Here is a 25,920-nt window from a genome sequence, read left to right as displayed (position 1 = left end):
CTGCCGTTCTGCGCAGCTCGTGTCCCCGCCCGCGTCGTTGGGCAGGCGTGTCCCTGTTCCACGGGGCCGCGCGGCCGCTCGAGCGCGGTGCGACCTGGATTCCTCGCCCGGGCGGCGTGCACACCGCGCCCGGAGCCTGAAGGCAGGCCTGCCGAGTCGGGGCCGTGCGCTGAGAGTGGAAGGACCCCAGGACCTCCGCGGGTGCGCGGGGAAGGACATGCAGCAGGAGTGTCCCCCAGCCTGGATTCGGGACTCCTCCTGGATTTCAGTGCGTCCCCCGATGCCCAGCAGACACCTCCACCTCACGGTGAGAAGGAAGCTGCCTGGGCTCCCTCCACACCCGCTCTCCCCGGGCTCGACTCGTCAGGTGGGACAGCTGCACCTCCCCTACTCAGACTGAAGCCTTGTGTCCCCTGGACTCCTCACCCGCTCGCCCCACGTCAAAGGGACTGCACATCGTGCTGGCTCTTGAGGATCCCCCAGGACATGGCCACTTCTTACCAGCCCCGTGCCCCAACTCAGTCCCGGCCAGCACCGGCTCTCACCTGCTGCCCCGTGGCCTTTTCTCCACCCAGCAGCCGCTTGCTCCTCCACCCAGAACCTTCCAGTAGGTCCATCTCAGAGTCCAAGCCAAGGGTTTCTCCATGCCCACAGGTGCCTCCTATCTGGATGCCTCATTTCCAATGTCCATCGTCCTCCAGCCTGGCCACCTCAGGACCTTTGCACCTGTGGCACCCTTGCTCCAACTCTCTGTGAGACTCCCCACCTTGCCTTCTGCAGGTCTTTGCTCAGATGCCTCCTTGTCAGTGAGGCCTGCACTGGCTCCCCCAAGCAGCAAACCCCGGTCCCNCTTCAGGTAGGAGGGACTGTGGACTGCTCTGTTCCCTCTGTAAATATCCGTTGAAGGACAGTGGAAATGCTGAAACAGGAATAGGATCTGAGCGGGCAGAAAAAGGAGGAATGACATTTCAGGAACAACGTTGTATGTGAAAATAGTGTAAAAAAACAGGATTTGTTCTGGAAGCTGGTATTGCCAATGGAATTGACATTTTCTTCAAACAAAAAGAAACACGAGAGGTTCAGTCTCATCAGACCAATTCCTACTGATTCAGTTATCACTTAAAAGGGAGTACGTAAAGAAGTTTGGGAGGTTTTTCAATCCCTCCTTGACTTCCCAGGTTATAGTTTATGAACACTCTAATCTTTGCTTGGTGGAAAAACTGACAACAGACCATCCCGTTATTCAAAACCAATGCCTTTGCTCAAGCTTTATGTGGATTTACAGTTTGAGGAGCTAGTTTTTCAGAATTCTTTGATTCGTGCCACTTTATGGCTCCCGTGTCCACAAAGAAACTGTCGTCGTAAGTGTCAGGGTGCCAGTGTCTCTGGGCGAAGCACACCCCCGTCCTTTTTCTTTGCTTAGTGAGCAGAAATAAAAGGCCCAGCAGGACTGCGTGGGCTGCCCACGGGAACAGGGAGTCAGGGTTCCCAGCGGTTCCAGGGCCAGGCCAGCCACGTGAAGTGTGCACATGTGTATGTGACCTCACGAAGGAGGTCTTCCTCTGTGATCTCAGAGCATCCGTGGAAGAAGTCTGCTTGGAACAGTTCTATCAAGGCGTTTGGATAGAAAGTTGTTTGTTCCAGAAATGGACACCCAGCACTGCACGCTGCCTGGACTCTGTGCTCGGTGTTGTGCTACTCTTAGGGACACTTCTTTCTTGTGAGATGCCCACCCTGGCACCTGTGTGCGACCCAGCTGCCATCGGTAGAACTGAGAGGCCCCTTAATTTCTAGTGGAGTTGAAACAGGAGGGAGCAGTGCTCTGAGCCAGCAGTTATACAACCACTGCGGAACTTTCCAGGGTCACTTTCTTCATCTCCTCATTGAAATTCAGGAAGCAGCACTCCTTCCCCTGGCTTAAGGGCAGTTTTGCTGGGCTTTTGTTTCGTTTGTGAATAGTTCTTGCTAGAAGCCCGGGGCAGGATGACTTGGTAACAGCAGCCCCTCACCCAGAGAGCAGCGCTCCCAACACCAGAAACCACTGGAGGTAAGCGTGCCTGTTAAACCGTTAAGTGTGTGTGTGTATTTAGCGATCTTACCTTGAGCGATTTAATGTGCTCTGGGAACCAGCACATCATGGAACTTGAACGTGAAGCTGCTAGTGAGAGTGAAGGTTGAAATGTCCTGGAAAACCCAGATCAGTGAGGCACTTTTTTAAAACCTAAAATTTCACCCTGAATCCAGGCTGTTCAGGGTTTTACTGCGAAAGTGGTCTTACTCATAGACTTCAGTACTTGCTTTTTCCTTCAAATTTGTAGCATCTTGGTGTGAATTCTGTTTCTTCTGCTGAAAACAACGTGCTTTAATTAGAGTTGTTTCAGAGTGATCTAAAATAAATAATGATTTTATTACTGGTGAATACGCGGCAGCAGAGGTGACTCCAGAGCTCCAGGTACAGCTGTCGTGTGGCTTGTGTCCTCTGAGCACCATGACACGGGATGAGCAGTGCAGGGAGGAGCTCAGTTATGACCGGATGCCCACCCTGGAGCGGGGAAGGCCGGAGGCCGGGAGCTACGCCCCAGACGCCAAGCCCAGCGACCTTCAGCTGTCAACAAGGCTGCCCCCATGCTTCAGTCACAAGACGTGGGTTCTCTCTGTGTTGATGGGGGTGAGTAGTGCCTCATCATCCACCATGAGGTGTCCTCTGCTTTGGGTACCATTCCTGAGTGGCCTGGGAGAGGGCAGCTCCTAGCTCACTTTTGCTTCTGGAGAGCCTCATGGGCGCTGATGTGCATTTTGCTTATATTCTCTGAGCTATTTTCCTCAACCCGTGAATATCTACCACAAGAGCCCTGCTGGCCTCTGAGCTGTGGCTTCTCTTTGTCCCACTAGGGTTGGGACAGCCCAGGGCCCATGCTGACCATCTGCTGCTAGGGTGGTCTCCATGACCCTCCACTCCTGGGGTGGGGGGTCTGGAGTCACCCTCCAAAGATGGGAGGAGGGGCTGTGCTCTCAGGGCAGGCCTCTGGCAGACTCAACAGTGGGTCGGTGTCCCAGGATGGGAAGCCAGGGCCCTGGAGCAGGAGAAAGCCCAGGGGCTGGAGGGACAGGGTCAGCAGAGAGCTGGGGACAGGCCTGAGGTCCAGGACATTTCCCTTCAGACATGCTTGGGTGGGCACTTGACTGCTAACGGGGTCATTTCATCCTGAGAGCTGGCTTGCCTGGGGCTCGGCCATTGGATGCACCTCTCTTCAGGCAGGACCCCAGGTCTCCTGTGTGGGCCAGGCTGAGAGCCAGGATCCAGGTGGGGACCTCACCCCTCACCGGGCTCCCCAGGCCCCCCGGCAGCACCCCCAGGGGTCCTGCCCACGCTCCCTCTGAGCTGTGACCCTGTCCCACTGAGATCGGAACCCCCATCTGCCTGGGCTGCAGAGGAAGTCCCTCCTCCCTGTTCCTGGGGCTGGCGTCGTGCAGCTGCTCAGCCTCCTCATGGTCCCAGGGCCCTGGACTCTGTGCACTGCCCACAGCTGTCTGCGGCCAAGGCACTTAATCCTGCTCATCCCCTCCTGACTTAGGTTGCACCACGGTGTCCCTAGCTTCCTGCCCCGGGGTCCCAGTGCTCAGGGAGCACACATGACCTTCCCCAACCCCCTGGTCCAGACCTTTGTCTGAGTCTTTTAACACTGCCCCCTGACCTCTGCCCCGCAGCCTCGCCCTCTATAGTAAGTTTCTGTCTCTCAGGCCTGACCTGAGGCCTGAGTGTCACTTGGGACTTGTCCTTTGGGCTTGCACCCCCTGGCTTGAACAGTCATTTTCTAGCTGTCCACTTGGATTAGCTTTACAGAGAGCATAGGGTGGGGCTGTTTGCTAGCCCCCGAGGCTGGCCCTGAGGGGGTTCCTAAGGCCCCTGATCCTGTACATGCTGAGGGTGTGTTCTGGGGAGAAGTGCCATTTCTTGCTTTAAATTTCGACAGAGGCCTCTCCCTCTCTCCTTCAAATAAATGTTGAGGCCCTTAGTCTGACACTGGGGGGAAGAGTGGGCCATGGCCGTTCTTCAGGGAGGAGTCAGGTCTGGCGGAATCCAGGCATCAAGGTTGGCATTGTACACACTGCTGAGTTGCAGTCAGAGGACTAGTTGTTTAGCCGTCCGATCTTCCAACGTGGTTATGTTGTAACCTGAATTGTGCTGCTACTTTGCAGAGCTGTCTGCTTGTGACTTCGGGGTTTTCGCTTTATCTGGGAAATGTGTTTCCTTCTGAAATGGATTACTTACGTTGTGCTGCAGGATCGGTAAGCGTCGTTCCTCCGTTGTGTGTTTTGGTACCGAAATTTGAGGTTTTGTGTGAGTTTTCTTGCTCTGAAATTTACCTGTTGCTGCCTCTTCTCATTCAGAATCTCATCTGACTTTAGTTTTAAATGAGATTTGTTACTTTTGAAAATGATTGATGCAGCAAGTCTGAACCTCACTCCACAGACTCCCATTTGAGAACCGGCACCTCGATTTCTTTTTTAAAAAAAATTTTTTTTTTTTTTAATGTTTTATTTATTTCTAGGAGAGAGACAGCATGAGTAGGGGAGGGTCAGAGAGAGAGGGAGTCACAGACTCTGAAACAGGCTCCAGGCTCTGAGCTGGCAGTCAGCACAGAGCCCGACGTGGGGCTCGAACCCACGAACCGTGAGATCATGACCTAAGTGAAAGTCGGACGCTTAACCGACTAAGCCACCCAGGCGCCCCTCGGCACCTCGATTTCTAACTGACAGCTGTGTGCCGCTTTGGTCTGTCTTGTGGGCTGACAGGGAACCCAGCCTCTGCCCTTTTACGAAGAAAGTTCTTGCAAAAATTTGACCCATACTGTTCTCTCTGGAACCTTCTAGGTGGTCCTTTGTCACTACTGGAGCAGTCTTCCTTGGGAGTCACCATGATTTCTGACTTTTGACCCCACTACTCTAGGGCAACACTGACCTGGGCTGGTTATCTCAGCCAAATCCTTGGCGGTGCCCTTCACCTTCAGAAGTGACAGGCTGGGGAAGCAGGCCACATGGTCCCACCGGCTCCCCCTCCGCCCTTGGAGGCCTAGCCCTCGGGGGGCCCTCATCCAGCTTATGCTCCATGTCCTGCAGGCTCTGGGCTGTGTTCCCATGGCTTGTGCTGTGCCCTCTGCAGGGTCTTCAAGGGTCCTGTCACCCACAGGGGCAACACCTGGCATGGCCCACAAGCTCCGAGCTGGTGTCCTGTCCTCCACCTCCCCACTGCCCTGACACCTCCACTCTTGCCTTGTCCTTTGCTCCTGTGGAGATCAAGCCTCCTAGGAGCTCTGGGACTCTTATCGTTTTCACATCCTTCACACATAGATGTTTTTCCCTTTGGGGTAATTCTTGAGCTAAGATGAACTTGGCTCTTGTGCAGTTGATAGAGGTGACCATCTGACTTCTAAGTACATTCAGCAAGGATAGGTTTCATTATCTATCTCTTTCATCTCTTCAGAAAAGTTAAACATTTTCCAGAATAAACAATTTTGAAAATCATGGGAACTTTCATCGTTGGCAACGCTCCTGTGCCCAGTACACTGGTGGCACTCGTTTGGCTGATGTGTCTTCAGTCATTCTGGAAGCCTATGTAAGCATTGCAGTGCAAGTAGGGATGCCCAGGTGATTCACCCCTGGCTCACGGAGCTCTGATTTCTTTCCAGTGCCTTCCCTCGGCAATTGTGAGCTTCGCTGTTTCAAGGAGAAACATCAATGCGGTGAGTCCAGCTTTCTGTGCAGTCTCTGCAGATGTGGGGGCAGGGGTGTGGCTCTGGGCCGTGCAAGAGCCTCCATGGCAGCATACACCAGCAGGCTGGGGGCTGGGGAGGCAGGCCCAGGCCACCTGTGGGGCTGATGGGCCCCTGTGCGTGTGTGCGCATGTGCGTGTTGGGATGCGCCTCCACTGCCTGCAGCCCTGTGACCCCATTGCAGTGCTTCCTGGAGTCCTCCCCCCTTATAATTGTGGGGTTTTGAATTAATGATCTGGAATTTGGTTCAATGATATCCTTGTTGTTTTAGTTCTGTAAAAAAGAGTGAACCCATTTTCTTTTCCAGATCCCCAACTTTCAGATCCTGTTTGTGTCCACGTTTGCCATCACCACTACGTGTTTAATCTGGTTTGGATGCAAACTGGTCGTGAACCCCTCAGCAATAGACGTGAGTCATTGGGTAGTACTGTGGGTCCCAAACATTTTCCTGTTTTCTCCCGAACATGTCTTTCTGCTGATGCAGATACCCAGGGCTCTGGTCCCACTGAGTCTGGGCCTGAGACAGTGCTGTCATTGGGTTGACACAGTACATGTGTGTCATAGCTGTGAGTCTGACAGATTTTGAGAATTTATGCTTTTGAGAATTGCCTTTGTTTGATTGTTGCATTGACTCCAGCAGATGGATTTATTGATAGTATTTCTAATATCTCTTTGGCAATGTATTTCATCAAATCTGTGATGCTGCTGATTTGAAGGTGTACGGTTACTTTATGAGCCACTAAGAGAAAGAGAAAAACCTTACCATTTAAATTATGATGCCAGAAAGGAACTGTAGTCTTCTAAGAAATGAACACTCATCAGAGAAACCTCAAAAAAAAAGAAAAAAGCCTCTATTTTGTGGGAAATGTTGAACTCACTTTTTTCAAGATCAGGAAAAGGATGGGGAGGCCTGAGAAAGTCTCAGCCAGGCCTGTAAGGCAGAAACGTGAACACGCATGGACCCAGAAGGGACACTCACACTGACATTGTCTGCAGAAGAGGGGTTCCCACTGACTCAACCTTAGAATTGAGCACATGTAGCAAGGTTGCAGGGTGTGAAGATCAGCAACAGAAGACTTTGAAAATGTAATTTAAATACAAGCATGTGAAGTTCCTGGAAATAAATGTAGCAAAAGTTTTGTAAGGCTGTTTTGTGGAAAAGCATGAAGCCTTACTGAGAACCGAGATTTCTTCATTAAAGCTTCCTTAAGCCAGGACTTCATTAAAGCCCCAGCTGAGGGCCTGTGAGGGTGCCTCTCGGTGGGTCCAGAGCAGTAGCACCTGTCGGCAGGACCCAGCATGTGTAGTGACCAAGGGCCGGCGAAGGCCGCCCTCTGCCACCAGGCTGGGAACTCAGCCCACAGCCAGGGGGTACGAAACAGCCATCCCAGGAAGGCAGGGGAGCCCTCCTGGACCAGGTCCACCTGCAGCCACCCCGCGTGCGCAGACTGCAGCCCTGGACTTGGAACGTGGCGGTGCTGCGCCCCTCACGCTGGAGCCTAGCCAGGGGAGATGAAGGAGCGCATGCTGGAAGAGGGCCTGTCCAGGGTGTGTGGGGAGCTCCCGCTGCAGATCCAGGGCACCGGGATGCTGCCTCAGGCGCTCACCAGGGAGAAAAGCCCAGTGCCGCCAGGCCCCTGGAGTGACTCTCGGCCTCACTGTCGTCAAGAGGAGGTAAATGAAAACCACAAAGAGTTGCCCTTTCCAGCGTCAGATGGGCAGGAGCCCCAGGGGCTTGCCTCCCATCTGGGGCGGCTTTTACATCCTTTGGAAACAGTCCGGCATTTGCAGGTACGTTCTGAAAGAGCACACGCACTGTGACTCCATGTGCACACCCCCAACGGTGCAGACCTTGGAGAAACACTTGCATACTCAACCAGAAAGTGTGGCTACTAGCAGCACTGGGCATCGAGGCAAAAACCCCAAACCAGAACACATACTGGAATGTTCACGTTGCCTAGGACAGTGCCCCTGAAGACCCTGAACAGAAGAGTAAAGGCTGAAAGGTCGACGAAGCCGTATGCCACCCAGCCTTCTCCTCAAGCGTGGCCGTGGCGCTGCCTCTCCTGCCCAGGCCACTGTGCCAGAATCCACGGGTGACCAGGTCCTCGGATAGCCCCTGACATACGAAGGCCAAGCCACGCAGCGCTGAAAGTAGCACTGAGGACTTGTGGCTCCAATGCCTGAACCACCAGTTTCTGGGGACGTGCGTGCACACACACACTGGGAAATGGAAAACCACGAGTGTCATGGGACTCTGGGGGCTGTGGCTCCCATGCCCCCCTCCCTGCTCATCTCGGGCCCTGGATCCCCAGCTTCCACCCCCCTTCCCCACACGATGTACGCAGGGGAGCTCATCTGTTCCCTACCATTCTGCCTGCACTTGGGGGTCCATCCAGCTCACAGCGAGTCTGCACTGCTCACCGTTAACACGCGCCATGCCCTCTGTGGGATCCCCCATCTCCCCAGGGTTCTTTAGGGGTGGATCCAGAGGGTCACCTCCGATGCCCCACTGCCAGGAGCCCGGCCCATGTGGACACGTCAGCAGGGGTCTCATATACCGAGGGGTGCTCTCTGCCTGGACTCACTTGCTCAAGATCAGGGCCCCCGTTCTTGCCCTAACTGCGTGCTCAAGCTTCTCAGAGCCCAAACCTTCCCTACATTTGGTGGCATCAGCTGTCTACTGTGTCCAGTCAGACAACTGTGGCAAGAGCTACTTGTTACTTCCCTTCATGTTTTCTCATCACTGATGCTCCTGAGCACCCCTTCCTCTGCTTTTATCTCCTAGCTTCCTTCACCAACAGCTGCCTGCTCTCACCCTCGGCTCATCTGTAGATTGAGGTGGTTCTCTCCTTGAGTCACAGAACTTGCTTCTCCCAACCCCCACAATGTGTCAGATTCCCACACAGAAGTGATTTTGCTAGTTTGTCACCAGTTTGTTTGTTACTGGGCGACACCATGCTTTTTCTGAGGATGCCCTGGGGTATCCTGCGGGAGAGCTACACCCCACCTCCGGCTCCTTCACAGCTGGCCTCTCTGACTTTAAGTAGATCTTAGAATAGGTTTACTGAGTTTCTCAACAGCTGCACCTGGGATTACATTATGATGATTTTAAGTTTATATAGTAATTTTGTGAGACTTGTCATCTTTGTTCATTAAGTCATTCTACCCAAGAGCATAGATGGTCTCCACAGAGCATAGTTGGTCTCCACGTACTCAAATCGTCTTCTGTTTCCTGTATCAGGGTCTTAGTGTTTTGTGTATTCTTGGTTAAGTAATCCCTAGTTCATTACAGATTTTGTTGCGAGTTTGAATGGTGTTTTATTAAGTTATATTTTCAGATGGATTATTGGAATGCAGAGAGAGGGTATTAATTTTTTTATTTTGAAATATTTTAAGACTCAGAATAATTCACATAAATAATACAGAGAGTTCCTGTGTGCCCTTCACCCAGCTTCCCCAAGTGACAGCGTCTTACATAATCAGAACATGTCAAAACCTGGAGATTGACATGGCTACTGTATATTCACTTAGGTACAAATCTATTCAGACTGCACCAGTTTTTAAATTAAAAGGGAATTTTGTCACTAGATTTTGTGTCTGGAAACCTTGCTAAACTCTCTTATTCTTCATAGTTTTGTATTGGTTCTTCTGTGCAGGTGGTCACATCCTCTGTAAACAATGACTGTGTGAACATCCCCTTCCGTTCTACCATCTTTTTCTTTCCTTGTAGCTGTGGCAGGGTCTCCCCCACAGTGGGAAACACTGGGGTGCCTCTCTCTTATTTCTGACTTTAAGTGAGTTGCATCATAGAGGCTCTGAAATTTTGGGTGTGTAACTTTTGCCAAGTTAAAAATGACCTCTTCAAGTCCTGGTTTGTCATGAGTTTTTAATTTTAAAAATATTATGTGTTGAATTATAATAGTTTGGTTTTGGATATGTTAAGATGATCTTTCATCACTTTATTAGATTGATGGATTTTTTTTTTTGGTGCTGAGCCTTTCTTTCCTGGAATAAACCTCACCCGATCACAACGGTATTACTTTATAGATAGTCTGACGGGGTGACTACCTGGTATTGTGTTTAGGATTTCTGCATCTCCTGGGTGAAATGGGAGATTTCCTTCATCTGGTTTTAGAATCAAGGTTATGCTGGCCCCATAAAGTAAGAGAGACAGCACTGATCCCTTTTGTGTTTAAGAATGACTTGATAGAATGAACTGTTTCTTGAAAGTTGGGTAGAACTTATCTGTAAAGTCCTTTCCACCCAGACCTGTTGCTGAGGGAGGACTTCATTATGAGTATCAACGGGTTCTGTTTCTTCCTGTGTCAGATTTTCTATTTTATTAAAAATTGCTCCAATATTATCCAGTTTTTCAAAATTATTAGTATGTAGTAGCTAGTGATACTGCTCCTTACTTTAAATGTGTGCCATCTAGTTATCTTCCCTTTCCGTCCTAGAATTTAATTTATGTCTTTACTGTATCTTATTTTTTCGAAGAACCAGCTCTGTGAACCCCCTTTGGTTTGTTTCTGGTTGCCATTCTCTCTTTACTCTCTTTACTGGTGTCTGTCATCTCCTTGCTCCCTGTGTTTTGGGGCTGCTCCTTGGTCAGTGGGTTGGTCCCTCAGGGTGCTATGCCTGTCATGAGCCGAAAGCCGAGCCCGATGGGGGTGCTTCTGGCCCCATCTCTCAGCTCCAGCTTAGGTGCATCCCACATTTGACGTGGATTTTTATCATTATTTGGTCCTAAGTGTTTGCAGGTTTCCCTTTTGGCCCCTCCAGACCTACTTCCCACCCACTGTCTCCCTGACTGTGTCCAGGAGGCGGAAGGTATGGACTGGGCCCCCTTGCACCCTGCCCTCTGGCCTCCGTTGGTTGGGTTCAGCCCGTGAGAGGCTCATTCAGATGGGACATTTGACAGTGGTTAGGCTGTCTGTTCCCCTGGCTCTGAGCCCTTTGGGGGTGTGGTTGGATGGGGGCGGGGTCGTCTTGGCCACTCCTTCCCTGTCCTTGTCCTTAGTGGTCACCGCTACCCTTCCAGGTTTCCCTTCGCCCCGGCCCAGACTTGAGAGCTACCTGTCCCTAAACCTCCTCCAGTCCTTCCTCTTGGGTGTCCCTCTGTTTCTCGCCAGGACCCTGATGAAACAGACATATGGGACTGTCTTTTACGATCTTCCATTCGTTGTTATTTTCTGATTATGTTTTGGTCAGAATGCACAACTTGTAATGTAGATTCTTTGGAATTCATCAAAATTTATTTTGTAGCCTAATAGTCAGTTTTTGTTAGTGTTCCACCCAATGCTATAAAAGAATGATGATTCTCTGTTTTCAGTTTTGCGTGTAGGGTTCTATAGATCAAATAATGAATTTCACTTGACTTTAAACGTAAGTTTTATCATCCTGGTCTGGGGAGGCTACAAATCAGGGGACAACTGCCATTGGAAAGACAGCTGGTCACTCACAGGTCCCCAGGGAAGGGGGCGGCCGCGCGGGCTGGGGGCCGCAGGGGGAAGCAGCAGGCAGTCAGGAGGCAGACGGGGCAGAGAGAGGGAGCTTTTCCTGGGGGTGAGGCAGGTGAGTGGGCTCCGGACTGGCTGGTGTGGATCCCATCCGTCCGTGGGCCCTGAGGCTCCTCAGGGGTGTGGGGCACCTGCCTGGGGGGTGGGGACAGGTGAGGGAAGCCACGAGTGTGGGAGCCCCTCAGAGGGGTGCTGGGCTGGGGCTCTGGATCAGCTGGTTTCCATATCCTATAATTAAACTTACTTTTCTCAGTATTTTGTTCATTGATTATTAATACAGGCATAGTTTCCTTTAATTGTCAATACAACCACAACCTGGAACAGTTTTATCACCTCCAAGGCCCAGTTCTCTTCAATTTTTGGCAGTCATGCAGAAGGCTGTGTAAAGGTGTGCAGGTTTTGATGTGAACATAACTTTTCACGTCCTTAAATGCCCAGAGGGCGAACCACTAAGGAAGGTTTAGATCAGGGGTGGGCAGCCTACAGCTCAATGGCCACAGCAAGCCCTTGAGCTAAGAATGGTTTAAACGAAACAAAACACACACATGAGTCAAAGGGGGAGTGTGGCCCCTGTGTCTAGCATCTGGCCTTTGACAGAAGAAGCTGTGCTGTCCAGAGCTTTGAACCGGCGCCTAAGCCTCTGTGTACATTTACAGAAAAGAGAGTGAAGAGAGCCAGTCTTATAGGCCTATGTGTTCTTTTTTGGCAGATAAATTTTAATCTGATTCTGCTCCTTCTGTTGGAGCTTTTCATGGCGGCCACGGTGATCATCTCAGCACGGTCGAGCGAGGCGTATTGTAAGCAGAAGGTGGGTCTGGCCCTGTGCTGCACAGGGCACATGGCAGGCCCTCCCCCGCACCCGAACACTCACCCTACCCCGGGGGTAGGCTGCCCCGGGGCGCCCCACAGCACCCCGGCCAGTTCTCCAGGATCTCATGAGGCTGGTAGCCTCAGCACGGCAAAGTAGAAGATGCAACACAGCTTCCCCATAGTGTGATTCTGCTCAAGTGCCAGTGGAGAGACCAAGGCTGCCAAAAGTGTCACTTTGTAACGCTTGCTGGCGTTGCAGCAGTTAATTCTGTTTTCATATGCAAGGAGTATCTCAAGTCTGAAGATCCACCAGTGGCTCCCAGATGCTCACGTTTTAGAACACAGCCAAAGTGACAGCCTGGAGATGGCCAGCCAGTGCCAACAGCCTGGGCAGTGGGCGGCCTGGGTGCACCTCCCCTTCCCACCCCCTGCTACAGCACATGGAAAGTCACTGGGCCAAACATGTGGTTTGTTTCTTTCCAGGGGCCCGTGTCAGATAGCACCAACATTTTGTATGAAGTGGCGTTTCCTGCTCGGGTCCTGAAATCCTATTCAGTAAGATAAACTTTCCTTTTTCTTCTTATTTTATTTTATTTTGTTTTATTTGGGAAAGATCCGTGGTGACACACTGTCCTGAGTGACACCTTCTGTCCACAGGGAATTCTTAAGTTCACTCCATCACTCTCGGAATTGTCCTGGTTTGAAGGATAAGTCATGTGGCTGCCCTGTCTCGTTAACCGTATGTCAAGTCTTGTATGTCTTTCCAGCTTGTTTCTTTAGTCCACTTGTCCTGATACTGAAAGAGGCGTTAAGCCCCCTGCTCTGAACATGGTCTTCGTGATTTCTGTGTGTGGTTCAGGAGCTATTTGCCATGGGTTTTTGGAGCTTTGTTCCTGGTTATGTACAAGTTTACAGTTGTTTCCTATTCTCACCATTACCCAGCAACTCCGCCTTTGCTGACAGCTTTTGCCGTAAAGTCTGTGCTGACTGGTTCAGGTGCACAGCGCTCTTTTGGTTAGCACAGGCGGGCTGTGTCTTCCTGCCCTGCCTACCAGCTTGTCTCATCCTTGCGTCTGGGGCTGCTGCTGTCACGGCATGGGACTGTGTGTCATCCTCACCCCGTCCGTCTGAGTCTGCACCCTGCGCTGGCACGTCTCTACTTCGTCTTGCCGCCTCTCTGTTTCTAGTTTCCATGCCGCCTCCTGCCTCCCCTGCCTGCCTGTGAATTGGTGGGAGCTTCGTCCTTCCTTCTCCCACCTTTTTCCTTTTCCCACTAATTTTGAGTTGGGAGCTGTGCATTTTTTGGTGTTCTTTTAAAGGTTATCCTCAACATTTCAACATAGGGCCTATGGCTACTTTGCCCTGAGCTCTTTAGAACCCCCTCTTCGCGTCCCCCTGCCTGCCTGCAGCGTGAGACATAGTCCTCGGGTGACCCCGCCCGTGTGCTTCGCCCTCCAGGTCATCGAGGTGATTGCTGGCGTCTCCGCCGTCCTGGGTGGGGTCATCGCTCTGAACGTGGATGAGGCCATCTCGGGGCCGCACCTCTCTGTGACGTTCTTTTGGATCTTGGTGGCCGTGAGTACACCCTTGTGGCCCTCATCTGTGTGGTCTCCGGCCACTGGCTAAGCCCTGCTGCTCTCCCCAGCGTGGTCACTGCCAGTCTTGGAGCTCAGCTTTGGTGGATTTCAGGCAAGAGAGCAGCTGGATGAGAAGAGGGTGGAAGGTGGGTGCTGGCAGGCCAAGCAGGACACTCCTTCGTGGCTGAGTATCAAGAATCAAATGGGTCAGAAGGGTAACTTTAAAAAAAATTTTTTAAATGTTTATTGGGGGGAGGAATGAGCAGGGGAGGTCCACAGCGAGAGAGGGACACACAGAATCTGAAGCAGGCTCCAGGCTCTGAGCTGTCAGCACAGGGCCTGATGCAAGGCTTGAACTCACAGACTGTGAGATCGTGACCTGAGCCAAAGTCGGACCTCAACCGACTGAGACAGCCTGGTGCCCCAGTTGACTGTTTTTATATGAGTCAGTATTGTTGTTTCATGTTTGTATATTACTTTTTCTTGAAGATGCTTGTTTTATGTCAGTCTATAATATGTAACACGCTGTTCTGTAATACGTGGCTTATAAAGTATAACATACTTATTATTTTATGTTAAATACTGTTTCCGTAAACACCCAGCACAATGCCCTGTGCATGCGTGGTAAGTGCCTACCATATGTGATCGGGGTGTTTTCTATGGCTCGTTCATCATTTTATGAGCGACTGTTTGCTCACACAAGTTAACAGTGTTTAGTGTTTAACTGAAGTGCAGCCTGTGGGGCATCTGGCCCAGTGCCCCCCATTTGGGAACGGGTCCTTGGCTGGGTATGGGCTCCTCACACCTGCGTGGAACCGTTCAGATCGCCCCCTGCATACCTGAAACCCCAGCCCAGTGACCATCCCAGACACCTGTGCCCTGCACTTCTGGACATTGGCACCCCGTGGCTGCTTTGCAGTGTCTCTGTGTCACATGGTGATGCCTGCTGGAAGGGCCTGGTTTGTCCCACCCTGCTGTCCAAGGTGGTTCTGGATGAATGACTAGGACACAGCCTCCGCAGCCTTGTCTATGTGCTCTTCTTCCTGATGGCACCTCGAGGGGGTGGCCTTTGCCCCCACCGCCTGTGCACTCAGTGTGGCTGGGCTGGAGCAGCCTGCATCGGGTGCTGGGGCTGGACTCCTGCTGTCTCCTGAGGCTCAACAACGCCGGGGGCGCCTGTCCCACCTTGCTGAGCCCTAGGAACAATGGCCGAGGTGCTCCCCAAGGACTGGAGCCTGGGGGGAGAGAGCAGGCAGGGAGGACGTGGGGTGGAGCCACGCACCTGGCCACCAGCTGCCAGTGCACAGGTGGGACTTGCAGAGAAGGGCGCTTGCCTCTGTGCCCGCCCCAGCAAGCGAGGCCGTGGGAACGGATGTACGTCTACTTGTTCAACTTCTGAGGTGACATGGAAATACCTGTAATTATGTCCTTGAGTTACTGAGGATGGAGACCAAATACTACCCTAAAGCTTATAGTGAAGACATACTTGCCTGAGCACCCGCCACAGGTTGTGGCCGTGTCCCCCAGGCGCGGCCTTCTGCACACCTGGCCTCCCCACGTCCAGTCTCCCTAGTCCTTTCTCTGCAGATGATCCTCCCTCTCCATCCCGGGGCGGGGGACAGCCAGCTCCACCTGCCCCCGTCTTGGCTGGGAGAGACGGTGGAGAGGCCAAGGATGTAGACCAGGCAGGGGTGCAAGGCTTAGGCCCTGGCTGAGAGCCTGTCCCTGCAGCCTCCCGGGCCAGGTACGTATGTGTATATGAGCAGGTGTGTGTGAACTGCCCTCCTCCCCACGGGCCAGTTTCCTGCCAGTCCAGGGGTGGTGAGCAAACTTGTGCCCCCCACCACCACACTTACTGGGGCCACTCTAGTCACTTCCTAAGTGGCTATTCCACATCCACAGCCTCTTCTCTGCTTATACCAGTTTCCCTGATGGAAACACCAGTCTGGGGGGAGGTTCCTGCACGGACACCTTCACCTCCTGCATTCCTTAGAGTGAGCAAACTCCCTGGCCTAGGCCCACCCACCCCTGCAGCCATACCCACACCCCTGTCCGTATCGGGCTCTTCTGTCGTGCCCACACCACGGCCTCCAGAGTGCTGCTCTCCCCGCCTCCCTTGGCCTGCTCCCCTCTCAGCCCTCTGGCTGCTGCCCGGGATCTCATGGCCTCAGGCCTGCCTCTACCCTGCTCACCCTTAGGCCAGACTCCTGAACAAGTGCAGACCTGTCCCCTCCCCCCAGTGTCCAGAGGGCTGACATATTCCCACGAAGGGGAGGAGTCCGCTGCCACCCAGGGTGTGGCCATTTCCTTTTCCTGCACGGGTATGTGGCCGGGTAGCTAGACCTTGGATACACTTGGGGCCACGGGCTCCGTGGGTTCGGTGGGCTCAGCACTCGGCACCTTGGGAAGGACGTGCCCTCCTGCTGTGGCTTCCCTCTGCCAGAATGGCATGGAACTAAATCAGGCTCCTTACAATAAGTGGAAAAAGACATTTATTGAGTATAAAGAGGAAGGGGCCCCTTTAGTGAAGGAGCCTGAAGAGCCCCCCTAACCTAGTGGTCATAGTGCAGTGGGTGGCCGGCGAGGAGCCGTGTCTCCTGGGGCTCCCTGAGTCTGATCGTGAGGAAGCCCCAGACTGGCCCCAGCTAAGGCCCATCTGCAGCTGGAGCCCTCCTCAGAGACATCTGCGTCTGACGATGACATAGGTCAAGGGGACTCCTAAGCACAGTGTGGCCACCGACTGCATCCTGAACCAGGGACAAACACCTGTGACAGGACATCGTGGGGGTAATTGGGAGAATCCGAACACAGGTAACACATGTAACCTGCGTGACGTTCCCCGCGTGATGCTGACTTGAGAGGGTTCGGGAGACGCCCTCAGTCTCCGCAGGCACACGCGTGCGTGCTCAGGGCAGGCGTCCCCATCTCCGCCGAGGTGGGGACGTCACAGGCAGCCACTCGGGGCGGCGCGGGCCCTCCTGGCGTCGCTCTTGCCACTTCTTTGCAGACTTGAGCTGCAGCCGTGGAACAGGGCACAGGAGGCCTCAGGGACCGCCCTCCGGCCCCGGCCCCAGCGCTGCCAGCGCCCGAGCTGGGAGGGCCGCCCCGGCGCCGCTGGCCACCAGGATGTGCCCACCAGAACAGGAGCGCGTGATTGGGATTAACTTCCTGGACGGTCTCCTCTGAAGTCCTTTGTGTTTTCTTTTCTCTTAGTGTTTTCCAAGTGCCATTGCCAGTCACGTCACGGCTGAGTGTCCCAGCAAGTGTCTGGTAAGTGAGGCCCTGTCCCCAGGCACCAGGGACCCACTGTGCGCCACCGGGGCCCGGCTCGCCCGGTACCAGGCTGCAGTTTGGCAGGGCTCTCACCCCGCTGGCAGGGCTGCAGGGCTGAGCCTGGGAGGGCCATGTGGTAGCCCCAGGGCCGGCCTGTCTGCAGAAGCAGATGGAAGTGAGCACATTTGGTAAGAGAGTCGGGAGAGTCCCGTGACTCAGCATCCGGTCCTCCAGCCTCCTCCTGCGTCCCGTGAGGCCCTTCGTTTGACAGCAGCGCCCTGCGTTCGTGCTTTATCAGCACCCGCATGTGGCTGTGCGGCCTCGCAGACAACCCAGGCGCCGTGTCCACGTGAGCGGGGTTTTAAAAGAACAAGGTTCTGGGCCGGCCGTTCACGGTGCTCACTGAACAGAGTGGGTAGTTGTGCACGGTCGAGGGATCTCGTGGGACACGAGCCACACGTGGAGCTTATGGCAAACCGAGTGTGGAGAGGCTGGCGGGGGCTTCGTGCTGAGCCCAGGGGCACGTCCGCCCTCGCTTCACGCCGCGGCCGGCGCCCACCCCTGCCTGTGCAGACAGCGGCCCGAGTCCCGTTCCTCCCGTCAGGTGGAGGTGCTGATTGCCATCTGCAGCCTCGCGTCCCCGCTGCTGTTCACGGCTTCTGGGTACTTGTCCTTCAGCGTCATGCGAGTCCTGGAGATCTTCAAAGATTACCCGCCGGCCATCAAGGTGCGTGTTGTTTTATGTTAGAACTCTGGAAATCTGGTGTCGCTGCCATAGGCCGTGTGGGGGAAGAGTCTGGCGGGGCCGCGTGCGGCTGCTTCTGCACGGGGCACGAGGCCGCATCTCCTTTGCCCCCACGCGCGGACGGCCAGGTGTCTGCGCTCCCTTCTCTGACGCCCGTGCGGGCCCAGCCCTGCTCCGCACAGCCTGCCTCTTCCAACTTCGGGCGGTTCTGTCTGGGCTCAGGTGGCCCCGCAACCTGCCCAGACACCCCTTCTTCCTGACGCTCTTGGGGTTTCTCAGCCCTTCTTGCTTCCATTCTCACTTTGGGATCTGTCATTCACCCAGTTGTGTGAGAGACCTCATTGGAATTTCCGTTGCAGTCACGTCAAGTTTATAGATAAACGTGAGGAGAACCGGGTGCCTTTGTGCATATGAACATGCCTCTAGGTAGGACTTGTCTGGAGGCTCTCAGCACTTCGTCATGGTCTCCACGGGCTCAGACACACAGCACTAGGCTTGTTTCTTAGATACTTTACGTTGTCACTGGCGTGCGTGGTATTTACTCCCAAATGTTTATCGTGGGCAATTTCCAATGTACAGAAAAGTTGAGAGATTCTAAGTACCTGACGTGTTGATTGTACCTGTGTGTTCATACTGATGGGTGGGAGCACGCACTCGTTTCTCAGGAGCATCTGAAAGTGAGTGGCAGGTGTGGACCCTTCACCTTAAATATTCGGCTTTTCTACAATGACTGCTTCCTACACATGCGCAATCCCACCGAGGCGCCTGAGAGGCCTAAAATCATCACATGACGTCTCCTTCAGTGTTCACAGACCGTCCCAAGAAAGTGCCTCATGGGCTGAAGCTTCCAGAGCAGGACCCGGCTGAGGGGCACAACTTGCCCTCAAGTCTCCTCGAGTCAGGACAGTCCCCACCTTTTCCCCTGTGGCACTGACACTTTAGAGTCCTGGCCAGTGGTCTGGGAGAAGGTCCCACTTGTGGCTCTGTTTCCTGTGACGCCAGTGGGAGTGAGGTCAAGAGCACGTGGCGTCTCCTCCCGCCTGGTGTGGCAGCAAGTCGCCCGAGTGCTCTTGGTGGTGGTGGGTGGGGCTCTCACAGGGAGGGACAACCGTGCCGTCAGCCGGACACCTGCGGGGGCCTCGTCCCAGCACCTTGTGCGGGGTTAGCCCTGGCGGCTGGCCCTGGCCTGAGTGCTTGTGTCACAGTGAGGGGGGAAGAGAGGTGACGGACGCCTGGCTCTGCTGTCCCACTTTCCTTCTGAGCACCACCGAGGACTCCCGGGCTTTCAGTGTTTGTACAGTGCTGCCGCGTTACTCTCTGATGCTCACGTTGGCCCAGCTGTGGCCAGAGGGAGCACCTTCCAGTCCCATGTGCCCTGCAGTAGCCTGTCAGCCTCTCCTTGCAGACACTGGGGGTGACCCAGGCTCGCCTCATCCTTCCTGCACCCCAGACCCTCTCAGGCCCCTTGGAGGGAACACACAGAAGTAAAGATATGAGGTGTGTGTGCTCATTCGTACAGGGAGTCATTGCTTCTAAGCCTGACTTCAGTGGACAGAGCTGAGAAATCCATTTTTTAAAGATCCCAAATTTATATTATATTTCTAATTCAAAATTACGTGTTTGGATTTTTTTGGTCAATTTTTGTTGTTTTGTATTAGTATCCTGTTTCCTGATAATACTGAGTGTAGTTGTTACTTTATCTTATACACGAGCGTCGTCACAATTGCACCACCAATATTACCTCCAGCAGCACACTCGCCCAGTGAGTTTACAGCTTGCTTTGACCCCACTCAGGAGAGAAATAAGCCCCTTTTCTGCATATGTTTTTTCTATTGATTTGATACGTGGTCAACTTCGATATTTTCTGTTTGCATTTTTCACACCAAGGGTAGGAGCTCTTCTGTATCCTTTAATTACACGCGCACACTGTGGGGCCGGATTGCTCCCGGGTTCTGCTGTCGTTGCGAAGAAGTCTCTGCCCACACTTGGTTTTGAGTCTGTGCGGTGCGTCATTAGGACAGTGAGCTTGGAGAGGGGCTGCTGGGCCCGAGGGCAGACACATCTCTAGTTTTGGGAAATGGTGACAAGTCCCCCTCACGACAGGCCCCATTTTCCCTCCCACCACTGCTAGGGGAGCACCAGCCCCGCACAGAGCGTCGTCACACAGTGTTGTCACGCGGGTGAGCCAGCGCACCCCGTGTGGCCGCGGTGTGCGTGTCTCTGCACTCGAGTGCTGGGGGCCTGTGGCTGTGCCAGGCGGTTTCGGCATTTCTTTTCCAGTAAGCTCTGTTCCTGTCTTTTCCCCACTGTCTAGTGGGCTTGGAGCTTCCCCAATATTTGGGAGTCACCTCTGTAACAGAAGGTCCGGATAGCAGCTTCCACACGGCAGCTGTTTTTCGTTCCACTTGTGATTTTTGTCATGAGGAAGGTTTTTGGTTTGTTCTCTGTAGTCAAATCATCAATCTCTTCGTTTATTGCTTTGGGATTTTAAGCCGTAATTAGAAAGGCTACTACTTCGGGTGCCTGGGTGGCTCAGTCGGTTGTGTCCTGCTCAGTCGGTTGTGTCCTGCTTCTTGATTTCGGCTCAGGTCATGATCTCACAGTTCACGGGATCGAGCCTCTGTCAGTGCAGAGCCTGCTTAGGATTCTCTCTCTCCCTCTCTCTGCCCCTCCCCTGCTCTCTCTGTCTCAAAATAAATATTAAAGAGGAAGAAAGACTACGACTTGTGTGTTGAGTGGGAGTTTATCCTGGAGCATAAGGAACTCACCTCTCCTCTTCAGGGCTTCAACCGCCATCTTTCCTCGGTCACTTGAGATGCTGCCCGTGTCACACACTAAGCTTCTCTGTCTGCACCTGTCATTCTCACACGTCTGCTGGCTGGTGCCGCCCTGTCCTGATGAGGGGAGTTTGGGACTAGGCTTCACCAGCTGGCGGGCTGGATGCCCAGTTACCGATCGCTCTGCCCTTCAGGGTCACCTCACTTCTGTTGTGTGTTTTTTAATGTAAATTTTAGAATCAACTTTCCTGGCTCCAGAAAGCACTTTTTTTTTAAATGGGGTTTGTGGTTAAACTTATACATTAGCTTGAGGAGAGGTGTTTCTGTCTCCTCCCTCCCCACCTGCCTTCCTCCCTCTCTCTCCCTCTCTCTTTGTCTCTCTTCCTCTCTCTCCCTTCATTTCCCTCTCTCTCTCTCTCTCTCTTTCTCTCTCTCTCCTAACAGTGACACAGTATGGGGCTGGGGGTTTTGTGTTACCGTTTGGTTACTCTGTGTCTGTGCTGAAGGTTGCCTGCAGCTGGGAGGGCTGGGTGCTCACTGGGACCCCTTGCTCGCCAAGGCTTCCCCATGCCCCCATCACCCCCTCTGGCCCCAGGTACTCCTCAGCCCCCTTCCCTGCAACAGGCACCAGCCCAAGCCCCAGGGGGATCTGCTGATGGTGTCTGTGTGCCAGTGCCCAGGGACCCCATCTGCGGCTCAGGGCCCTCATAACTGGTCGCTTTGCCCCATATGGACACCCTCTGTGTCACTGGCTCTATGTCACTGGTTGTTTCAGGATGTGGGAGACTTGGCTGTGAGCCCCTAGGCTACCCACAGGGCTCTGCCACTTGTGGGCCATTTTTATGGCTAACAGAACTTATGGAACTGATTTCTGATTTCTTTGACTCCCATTCGTGAGAGAGAATGATTACCGCTCAGGTTCCTGAGATCAGCAGAAGTGCACGTACCTGAAAACCTGAAATCGATTCACATGAACTCACTCAAGTGCTCTGGGAAGGTCCCAGGGCCGGAGTGGGGGGATGTGGGAGAAGGGGAGCTGCCTGCATGGCCTGCCTGGGCTGGAGGGGTAGCCTCCCCCCTGCAGGCGGCAGGCCCAGGGGCTGAGAGCCGGGGGCCAGGGCCGGCCGGGAGCTCGCAGCCTCGTCTCCCCCTAGCAATCCTACGACGTGCTGCTGCTGCTGCTCATGCTGGAGCTGCTGCTGCAGGCCGCCCTCAACACCGGCACCGTCGTCCGCTGCGTGAGCTTCAAGCTGGGCACATCCTGGGATGCTGCGCAGATGGGCCAGCAGGAGCGCCCAGCAGGGGAGGTGAGTGGCCTCCAACCTGGCGACCTCCCTGTCCTGATGGGCTGGCCAGATCCAGCCCTGAAACCATAGACTGAAAGCCTTCAGTTTTACTCCTGCAAACACGGATAGGCAGCTGGTCAGGACCCACAAGGGCCGCAGAAGTCCCTTCCCTGCCCACCCCCCCACCCAGGGGCACGGCTCTGCTGGGAAGGGGGTGCCCGCCCAGCTCGCTATGGATGTTGCATCGGTGACCTCTGTTCGGCAGGCTCTGGAGGGTCATGTGAGCCCCTCTGCTAGTCTCCAGGCCACCGGGTCCTGCCCCTCACCCCCGACAGCTGGAGGCTGGGGGGTCAGTGTCTCGACCCCAGGAGCTGCCGGCCCAGAGGTGTTTACACTGTGTGCTGTACACTGTACAGGGTCCGTCAGGGACGCCGTGGGTGGACTGGACCCTCCTCCCACCTGGTACTACCAACCTCAGGGCCCTCGGCCCTTCCTTGGCAACCCTGGCCTTTTCCATCCGCTCCTGCACTTTCCGTCATTGAACCGTGCCGATGGAGTCACTTCCTTGTTTGTACCAGTTAGGCGGGGTCTCCTGCGGGGATGCCTTTGACCACAGGCCCTTTAAAGCACCCACCTGGTTCTGTGCAGACACCAAGTCTGGCGAATGAGTGCTCCCACCGGGTTCCATAACGGCAAGTTCTAGAGGCTCAGGGGCCCGCAGCTGCCCTCCCTGTTTCTGGAGGTGTTCAGTCACCTCTGCCTCAAGTGCGCTCCTGCCTTGGGTGTCCCCCTCCCCATGGTGCCTGCACACACGCAGGGGCCGACCCAGGGCCTCCTCTGTGGGGGCACCAGTGCCGTGTCCTGCCCTGCGGTGCAGATCGTTGCTCTGTCTGCGCATATGTGTGCTCTGCCAGGCGCTGGACGCAGATACGTCCCCTCTCGTCAGGCGAATGCGCACCCCGCCCTGCCGGGGCTGTGTTCCTGCGGGGACGAGGGACAGAGGGGCTGGTCTGTGGGAGGGTGGAGGGGCAGGGGACTCTATGTCCCCTCGGGGTTCCAGGGCTGTTTCCTGTCCTGTTTTCACAGGCTGAGGAAAGCTCTCGAGCTTACAGCGCTTTCCCACCCGCCTCCTGCGCTCGGGTGCCCCCCTGGGAGAAATAACGCTTCGCCTGTTTGGCTACAGGTGTCCAGAAGCCCCCTGAAGGAGTTCGACAAGGAGAAGGCATGGAGGGCTGTCGTGGTGCAGATGGCCCAGTGACCGCGGCGCAGGGACACCGAGGCAGGGGTGGGCCCCCCCCTGGCTAGCGGTCTTCCAGCCGCCACTTTCTAACTTGCTCCTTTCCCCTCCATCCAGGCCAGGCTGCAAGGTGGGGTTTCCATTTCTTACAGTAGTTTAATTTTTAAGTAGGCAAATCTTGACTGTTTTGTGCTTATAAGTCTTTGAGTTCCTCACCCCGAGGTGCCACCTCCTGACGGCGGTGCGGGGCTCTCAGGGGAGGAAGGGCTTGTGCTGGGGCCAGACCGTCCCGGCGCCTGTAGGCAGGCCTTGGAGGTGCGGCCAGCCTCCTGTCCGTCCCCCCCGCACCTCGCCGTCTTCCCGGGCCCATTCTCGTCGAGCACCCACTTTAAGCAGACGACATCTGTGCCGTGAACAGCCCCACGTGGCTCTTCCCGACTTCGGCATCCCTCTGCTGAGACGTGCCTGCCACGCACTCTTTAGGATCACAGAGGAGAGCCACGTGCTCCTGTCGTGTCTCACAAGCCAGGGGAGCCCCTTCTCCCCAGGACTGTGGTGACAGGGCAGCCGCCACGCCCACAGCTGAGCGTGTGTGGAGCCCACGTGCCCAAATTTCTGCCCTCGCTCTTAAACCAAGTCATTGCAGAAGGACCCTGCCCACTCAGTGTTGCTGGTGTGGTCTGTGTCCTGCACGGCGTGCGGAGACCCAGGTCCGCAGGGCTGTCTGCACTTGTGCCGGGGGATCCAGCTCCTGAACCCTGTTGTCAACACCATACTAAGAGTGACCCTGGCCCCTGTGACAGCTCAGTGTTCTTTGGGGCAGGGCCACGCCCAGGGCTTTGGAAACTTGGATCACATTTCTGGGTCACGTTGGCCTTGGTGATGCAGGTGGGGCTGGGCCCTCCCTCCTGTCATGGGGCTTGCTTGCACTCCCATTACCATGCTCAAATTGCGAGATAGATGCCCCCCAGAACCCTCATGGGGGTTGTCCCTGAGCATTCTCCAGCCCCTCCATTTCTTAACCTCACTTGCCTGAGGTTCCGGCCCAGGCCAAGGGTCTCTAACATCTGTCACTGTCCCCTCCCAGACAGCGGAGACAGTTTGGGTGTCAGGATAATATTTGCTTCAGTTAAAATCATGGCCAAGAATTAGTTTGTGTGCCATCTCCTTGTCCCTTAGTATGCCTGGAATTTTCTGGAAGAATGATGAGCTTTTCCTAGTTGACATGGGCACAGATAAATCCCCAGTGGGTGGGGAGCACCTTCTGAAGGTGGAAATGTTCGTGGTTTCGGGAATCGTCCTGGGGCCTGTACTTGCATTCACAAGGCTGCACGTGCAAGTGGTTGTGTCTCTTCCTCCCACAGAAGGAGCTCAGCGGCACCGTGCTGGAAGGTGCTGACGTTTGCCCTTCCCTGTAGTTTGTTAGTGAGGATGGGCCGGACTGGCTGCGTGTAGACCTGGTTGGGGGGGTGTTCAAGGCTCGTCCCTGGTTTCTCATTGCTGAGCACAAGTGACTGGCCACCAGGGTGTCCTCACGGTAGTCACGGCAGGTTGCAGCAGGAGGAGGGCCGAAGAGACACTGGAAGGGGGGGGTGCCAGCCAGGGAGGCTTGTCCTCCCCTGACTGTGTCCTTGGCCACGTCCCCAAACAAGCAAGAGCGGGGGAGATGGCTCTTTCCTGCACACACGCAGGCCCCCGAGCCACGGTCCAGGCCACCTCCCCTTCCTGCCTGCGGCTTCCAGGCGAGGAGGCCACGTGGGACGGGAGCCACGGAGATGGCACAGGCCACTCTGATGTTTCCTTGGCTGTCCAGGTCTGAGTCTTGGAGCTGGAATTCGGCACCTGGGGCTTGGTACTGGGTTGCACTTTATTTCAGATAGAGCTTGAGAAATCCAGACCAGTGGGGTTTTAGAAATGTAAGGCTCTGTTTCTGTCGATTGACCTTTTTCTTTGATATAGTTTAATACCTCCTGAATAATAAATGCTAACATGTAAGCGTGGCCTGTTTTATTTTGAGTCTTTCAGGGATCTCTTACCTAGGGCCTGAATTGGGAGGTAAAGTATAGGAGGGCTGGTGGAGGTGAGGGCTACTTTTTAATTTGTTGGTGATTTATGTAACCTCTGAGGCCGTGTGGAGGTGGGGACCCCTGAGAGCCTAGAGGCTCGCATGGTAAAGACTGGAAAGGGGCGCAAAGGCCCCTCTCCACCTGGGGAACTGCCCACCGCACCGAGTCGTACAGAGCTAATGCAGAGTGGGAACAGAGCCTCACTTTTGAGTTATCCTGGGAAGTTAAGTGCAAAATAAAGATTTAAAACCAAAAAAAAGATACAAGTTTCAGAAATTCACTGGCAGCAAAGACCATTGATTGGATGGGTGGGTCTTTCCTACTCCCCCCTCCCAACACAGGCGGGAGGAAGAAGGACGCAAAAGGCTGGGGGCGAGGGGCTGGGTGGCATGGGATACTGGGCGCACTTGGAACACGCAGGGTGACGGTGCAGGCTCCCACGAGTGAACTTGGGGACACCAAGGCCACCTCGGATTCTTTGGCGTGACAGAAGCCGTCCCGACCACCTCCGTGAGGGGACAGCCAGTGCGCAGCCCCCTCCCCCCGGCCCGCGTGTCCACCCTGGGGGCTGAGATCTGCGCCTCTGCTCACCAAACGCGGCCGCTGGGGGCTCCGGGAGTGAGGGTCAGAGGGAGACCTGGGGTGGGGTCGAGGGCCGGTTGTGACTCTTCCGAGTCTTTATGACTTGGAGGCCTCGGACTGCCAGGGCGGGTAAGTGACCCCAACAGCCCGCGCCGGGAGGGACCGCGTGACCCCGGCCGGGGATGGCGCGGCCACTCCTTCGCGCAGACACCATGGCCGGGCGTCCCGGCCCCCGTGCCTCGGACCGCAGCCCGGGCCCCAGACCCAGCGC

The 25,920-nt window shown here is 54.7% G+C and overlaps 1 protein-coding gene across 3 annotated transcripts; it reads left to right on the top strand.

The window, feature by feature from the left end:
- The first annotated feature begins 1,842 nt into the window (after positions 1-1,842).
- On the top strand, positions 1,843-24,996 carry MLC1 (modulator of VRAC current 1). Of its 3 annotated transcripts, none has more exons than XM_077758049.1 (12): positions 1,843-2,047; positions 2,433-2,668; positions 4,201-4,290; positions 5,691-5,744; positions 6,082-6,183; positions 12,006-12,104; positions 12,590-12,661; positions 13,565-13,681; positions 16,897-16,953; positions 17,587-17,683; positions 21,633-21,785; positions 22,948-24,996. In XM_077758049.1, exons 2-12 carry the CDS (start codon positions 2,489-2,491, stop codon positions 23,067-23,069), a joined length of 1,143 nt encoding a protein of 380 aa, XP_077614175.1. In that variant the 5' UTR covers positions 1,843-2,047; positions 2,433-2,488; the 3' UTR covers positions 23,070-24,996. The 3 variants fall into 3 exon arrangements, with proteins under 3 accessions (XP_077614175.1, XP_077614177.1, XP_077614176.1); XM_077758051.1 differs by having other exon boundaries at positions 17,561-17,683; XM_077758050.1 differs by having other exon boundaries at positions 2,430-2,668.
- The last annotated feature ends 924 nt before the right edge of the window (positions 24,997-25,920 follow it).

The sequence above is a fragment of the Crocuta crocuta genome, unplaced genomic scaffold (assembly GCF_008692635.1).
Source record: "Crocuta crocuta isolate KB4526 unplaced genomic scaffold, BGI_CrCroc_1.0 scaffold143, whole genome shotgun sequence".
In the NCBI taxonomy this organism is placed as follows: Eukaryota; Metazoa; Chordata; class Mammalia; order Carnivora; family Hyaenidae; genus Crocuta; species Crocuta crocuta.
Note: the sequence above shows the minus strand (reverse complement) of the source record. Positions and strands in the feature narration are given on the sequence as shown.